The sequence below is a fragment of the Sorex fumeus genome, unplaced genomic scaffold, assembly GCF_029834395.1.
Source record: "Sorex fumeus unplaced genomic scaffold, SorFum_2.1 ptg000122l, whole genome shotgun sequence".
NCBI classification, from domain to species: domain Eukaryota; kingdom Metazoa; phylum Chordata; class Mammalia; order Eulipotyphla; family Soricidae; genus Sorex; species Sorex fumeus.
In genome coordinates this window covers 50604848-50610847 of record NW_026606179.1, presented here as the reverse complement: position 1 = coordinate 50610847, position 6000 = coordinate 50604848, and the positions used below count along the sequence as shown (strand labels likewise).

The 6000-nt window shown below is 53.1% G+C and overlaps 1 protein-coding gene across 1 annotated transcript in view; it reads right to left on the bottom strand.

Moving 5' to 3' along the window:
- CDH1 (cadherin 1) overlaps positions 1-6000 on the bottom strand; it is a 94483-nt gene continuing 88483 nt past the window's right edge. The window contains exons 14-17 of the mRNA XM_056136134.1: positions 5198-5428; positions 3051-3181; positions 1684-1827; positions 1-253 (exon numbers count right to left, since the gene is read on the bottom strand). Of these exons, the coding sequence (XP_055992109.1) occupies positions 44-253; positions 1684-1827; positions 3051-3181; positions 5198-5428 (716 nt within the window). The 3' untranslated portion in view covers positions 1-43. The remainder of the gene's footprint in view (positions 254-1683; positions 1828-3050; positions 3182-5197; positions 5429-6000) is intronic.

Here is a 6000-nt window from a genome sequence, read left to right as displayed (position 1 = left end):
CACCGGTAGCTCTTCCGGCCCTCGCAGGAGACTCCGGCATCCCTCAGTCATCCTCGCCGCCCCCGTACATGTCGGCCAGTTTCTTAAAGCGGTTGCCCCACTCATTCAGGTAGTCGTAGTCCTGGTCCTGGTCCGAGTCTGAGGAGTTCAGGGAGCTGAGGGAGGCCGCATCAGAGCCGCTGCCCTCGTAGTCGAACACCAGCAGGGAGTCGTAGGGGGGCGCCGTGGGGTCCGTGTCGGCCGCCTTCAGGTTCTGCGGGAAGGAAGACAGAAGAGTCTTTCGGCAAGGGCACGGCACACCGGTCACCCTGAGGCCTTGCCAACTTCTCCGAGCCCCCAGCAGGTCCATGTGCAAAGCAGGGAAACAGAGGCTGGGCACACAGACTACATTTCAGTCTGGAAAGAAAGTTCTGGAAAGGGGCTGGAGTGATATAGCACAGTGGGTAGGGCATTTGCCTTGCACGCGGCCAACCCGGATTTGATTCCCAGGATCCCATATGGTCCCTGAGCACTGCCAGGAGTAACCCTTGTGCAGCGCCGGGTGTGACCCAAAAAGGAAAAAAAAAAAAAAAAGAAAGAAAGAAAGTTCTGGAAGCTTGAATGCCCAAACCCTGACTTTGGAGAGTATGGCCCGTGGAACTGATGAACTTGCAACTTTGTTCTTTATATACAATTTCAGATTTCCTGATCTATAAAACAGTCAACATATTGCTTGTTTGGGGGGGGGGGGGGTGTCGCACCCAGTGATGTTCAGGGCTCTCTCCTGGCTCTGTGCTCAGGGGTCATTCCTGGTGGTGCTCAGCAGACCATTCGGATGCTGGGACAGCCGCATGCAAGGCAAACACCCCACCCACTGTACTATTGCTCCGGGCCCTGGCAATTATTTTTGATGAATAAAAGCTATGATCAGATGGGATGATATGCAAGTGAGGGTCACTTCCATCACTGCTGCGTCGACACCCCTCCACGGGAAGCTCGAGCAGGTCAGCCCCACCGTGATGACTAAAGAGAACTACCAGGCCAACCAAGCCCTGATAATCATTCAAGGGCTCAAAAGAGAAAGTACGGGACTAAGGTAGGATTAAGGCGTTTGCCTCTCATGCAATGGACAATCAAGATTCAATCCCCGGCACTGCATCTGTCCCCCGAGCACTGTGGGGAGTGACTCCCAAGCACAGAGCTGGCGGTAGTTAGTAAGCACTGCCAGGTGTGGCCTCAACAATTACCACCCCCCCCACACACACACACATACACACTCCCGAAACCATCACTCCAGTATCTGACCAAGTGACCAGGCAACAGCTGAAGGGCAGACATGCTGAGGGACTTTGCTCTTTTTCTATCCATGTCTCTCGTTCATCCTCATCTAATTAATCTGATTCCCATCCGCCCTTACAACAGGACAAACTAGATCGGCTTTAAATCTTTCATCTCATTTCTACTTCTGCTGCATCCTTTCAAGCAACTCCTGGTGTGGCCACATGGATTTCTGCAAATTCACTACAACTAATGCTCAGTGCTGTTAGTTCTGAAATCAAGGGCAGGCACCAAAAAAAAAAAAAAAAAAAAAAAAGGGCACAAGAGTCCTGAAAAGAGAAAACATGGCTTAGGAAAGGGTCCAAACAAAGACTCCTCTTGGTTTCGGGATGAGTGGCATCTTGGCTTTTTTTGGCCGTTACTTACTTCATCAATGAAGTTTCCAATTTCGTCTGGATTCGCAGGACGTGGCCGATACTGGGGCATGGTCAGGTGAGTGGGCGCCACGTCGTTGCGAGTCACTTCGGGCCGAGCATCCAGGCCTCTGTGCAACTGGCTCAAGTCAAAGTCCTTTGGGAGAAAAAAGGAGAGCGGGGAATGAGACACACGGGGGAACTGCGCAGTATTTATGATCACGAGCCGATGTTACCTGAGAGCTTTCAAACCCAGAGTCCAAACAAAATAGCACTGGGTGGAAATACAATTCTCCCACTCCATGAGAACATGTGTGAATAAAGATGTAGATTACGCAGCAAATTGACTCATGATTTAATGGAAGTTTATATTCTAAGAACATTGAGAATGGACCAGGAATGGAGTAAATGGAGAGAATGGAATAAAAGGTCAATCCCCGGCTCTTCAGAGTCCCCCAAGCATCGCCAGGTGTGGCCTTCAAAATAGACAGGGTGTGGGGGCTGGAGCGATAGCACAGTGGGTAGGGTGTTTGCCTTGCACGCGGCCAACCCGGGTTCGATTCCCAGCATCCCATATGGTCCCCTGAGCACCGCTAGGGGTAATTCCTGAGTGCAGAGCCAGGAGTCACCCCTGATCATCGCCAGATGTGACCCCCCCCCAAAAAAAAAAAATAGACAGGGCTCGCACGTCAAGGCAGATACCTAGCATGTAGCTGAGCCCAGGAGCCCTGAGCATCGTTGGCCGAAGTCATCCCACACCACAAGGCCCAGGCAGTACCACATCCTCTGACCTTCACACTGAGTGACTAGCCCGGCCAGCCAAGCAAAGCCAGGAGGGACCCCCTGAGCACAGCTTGGGAGCCCCTCCGCAAAAACACCAACAGAAAGAACGATGAGGGTTGAGGATGTGGCTCAGAGGGAAAAATAAGAAGCCCAGGTTCCATTCCCAACAACAACAAAAAAAAACGCATGTGTGCGCGCACACACACACACACACACACACACGCACACGCACGCACACACACACACGCACGCATGAGCATGCACATGCACACACACGCATAAGAACACGGTGCTCTGTGGGGTAGAGCACATGCTTGGCTGGTCCTGGACACTGCCTGGCCCCAGAGCACCACAAAGTGTGGCCCCTGCAACAACAGTAAGAATCACAAAAACCGAATTGGTAGTCGAGCCCCGTTGCTACTGCTTCGAGCTCCAAGTCTGTGCAAGTTGCCAAGTGGCTCCAGGCCTGTGCGTTGTTCTGTTGCAAAGCCATCAGCAGGCCAGCCCAAGCGCCAGGGAGTGCGGTCTGCCTTCCTGGGCAGCCCTGAGCTATTTCAAGCACCCGCCTCCTCCCAAGCGATGCCACCTGAGCCCCACCTGGTCCTCTTCGCCGCCTCCTTCTTCGTCGTAGTAATAAACGTTGTCCCGGGTGTCGTCCTCGGGCGGCAGTAAGGGCTCTTTGACCACCGTCCTCCTCCGGATAAACAGCAGCAGCAGCAACAGCAGGACTGGACAGGAGAGAGAGCCGAGGTCAGAGACAAAAAGCCACCCCCGTGGCCAGCCAGCACAGGGCCCGCACGGACGCTCACGCCCTGCCGCTGAGATGCAGGTAGACGGAGCGGGTGACTGCATGCGAGTCCCCCAGCTCTGGGGAAAGTGCTCCAGGCGGAGACAGGCACGGGGTACAGACTCTAAAAACCTCCTGCTATGTTCTTTCTCTTGCTTTTGGATAGAGTCATGGGGAGAAGCGTTAGAGCTCGCTGCACCTCCCAAGCATATTACATGCATCTGGGGGACTTGCAGGCGCTCGGACCAAGCACTGTTTCTGTCTCGCCGTCGCGGTGGAAGTTGCTGAATGAGCCCCCACACCGCAGCTCTCTTGACGGTTACCACTCACCCAAATGTGATGTGGCATGAATGTCTCGGGCTAACACTGATGGTTTCTTTGTGTTTGGGGGCCATACCTGGTGGCACACATGGGACCGTCCATGGTCCCAGGTATTGAACCCAGGTTGGTCTCATGCAAGGCAAGTGCCTTAGCCGCTGTCCTCTCTCTGGCCCCAATAATGGAGCTGCTTACTCTGAGGGAACAGCAGAGTCAGTGTTTTCAATGTGGGTCTTTGGACCCAGCCGCCTATATGTGATACCGCAGGAAGGGTTTAATGCCCAGCTGCAGGGAAAGCTTTCTGAGAACTTCCCGCCTCTTCTGAAGCCAGAAAAGAGCCTTAGGACTCATCAGATAAGCTCCTGGCTCAGAAGCAGGAGGGCCCACCCCCGCCTTAGCACCAGGGGGAGAGAGTATGCTAAAGATGAAGGGCCACCTGCCCGTACAACTGACTCAAGGAACCATTCTATGTTACTTAAGGAACAGCAAGCAAAGGCCTGGGGGTGGCTCAAAGGACTGGAACAAGGCCCCCCAGGGGAGGAAACAGAGCCAAACCAAGAATTATTTACCCAACTGTACTCAAACCTAGCACTTACCCCCTGATCCCCAGGTCCTAGCACAAAGCCAGGGATTAAATATTGATTGCTATATAAGCCTCACTGTCTCTCTGGAGACATCCTGTCTCCACAATTCCTAGTTTCAACAATTTGGAGGGGGGGGGGGGTGGCATGGGCTATACCTGGTGGTGATCAAAGGCTACTCCTGCCTCAGTGCTTGGGGGTGGAGGTGGGGTCACTCCTGGTGGTGCTCAGGGACTAAACCCAGCCTCCACCCACTGAACCATCTCTCCAGCCCCCTAGTACCTTTCTTAGGAGTCTGCATTCTATTTTTGCCCGTAAGGAATTGGCATTGCTCCTGAAATGAAAGGCTTCCCACTTAAACATTGTCCCAGAATGTTTTCTAGGTCCCCATGTCTCACCAAAAACACTCCTAGTAAATTTAGGAAAAGCCGTGAAGATAAGGCGATGGGGAGCTACAATCTGGAACGTTTTCCTCAGAATAAAGAACCAGCATGACACGGTTTCATGGCACCCAGCACATTCACACAGCTGATGACTAGACAGGGTGACCGGGGCACGGCCCAGCTTGCCGTGGTGGTGACACAGGACCAGGCAAAGTTCACCTAATCCCTGAAGCCATGTAAGTGACTAAGTAGCCATGTAAAGTCCCGAAACATGCCAGATTCCCTAAGGTAACTCTCTTTTTTCCTCTTCAGTTTAGAGAGGTCATGGGAAGCAGCATTTCGCTGTCAATATTTCCCACCTCTAGTTAGCTGAGGTCACATGACAGAGCCCTTCTCCTCTACCTCCTGCAAAATCAGGGAGCAGAAGAGACAGGCCTCCCCCACCTATTTTTCCCCCCTTTTTGGGTCACACCTGGCGATGCACATGGGTCACTCCTGGCTCATGCACTCAGGAATTACTCCTGGCGGTGCTCGAGGGACCGTATGGGATTCCGGGGATTGAACCCGGGTCAGCTGCGTGCCAGGCAAACGCCCTCCCTGCTGTGCTATCGCTCCAGCCCCAGGATTCCCCCACCTTCAGAGTCCAAGGCTGACCCACTTGCCAGCTATACGTACTCAGCAGGGCGAGGATGCCACCGAGAATGCCCAGGATGGCGGGGACCTGGAGTCCGGCCTCGACGTATGGGCTCAGGCGCTTACAGTTGTTGTTCCCTTCGCAGTCACACACAAACACATCCAACGTGGTCACCTGGTCTTTCTTCTGTTGATCCGCGAGCTTGAGGTTAACTTTGTAATCACCCACCTCCAGGTGTTTCGCAGGCTTCAGAAGGAGAGAATTTCTTTTCTCTGGAGAAAACAACGAAAGTAAAAAGATGTGGTTGAGAGAGAGAGAAGTTCATCACAGCATAAAATCGGAGGGGAGTGGGGATGGGGGTAGGGAGGGTTTGGGGGGGCCAAAACCATTTCAGAGGTGCATCAGGGAAACAGGGTGGGTGGGAGAGATAGTACAGTGGGTCAGACCACGCTTAGAGAGGAGATTCGATCCCCGACACGACACATACCTGGGTTCCATTCCCAGCATCACCCAAACACAGAGCCAGGAACAGCCCCCGTGCTGGGGATGGCCCACCCCTCCAAAAAAGTAAGTAGAAAAAAGTAACGGAACCAGAGGAAGGAAAAGGTGGACTAACACTAACACGGGGGCTGTCCAGGAGGGTTTAGGGTACTCTGGTGGTGGTGAAGGCTCAATACAGCAAAAACAGGCATTAGCACAATTGTACATCAAAAGCAGACATTAGGACTTTTGTAACCCATCTTGCCTATAATAAAAATTCTTAAATGTAAAACAATAGGTGCTACTCCAGGGGGGAGGGCGCTTGCCCGACCTGTGGCCGACCCGGGTTCAATCCCCAGCATCT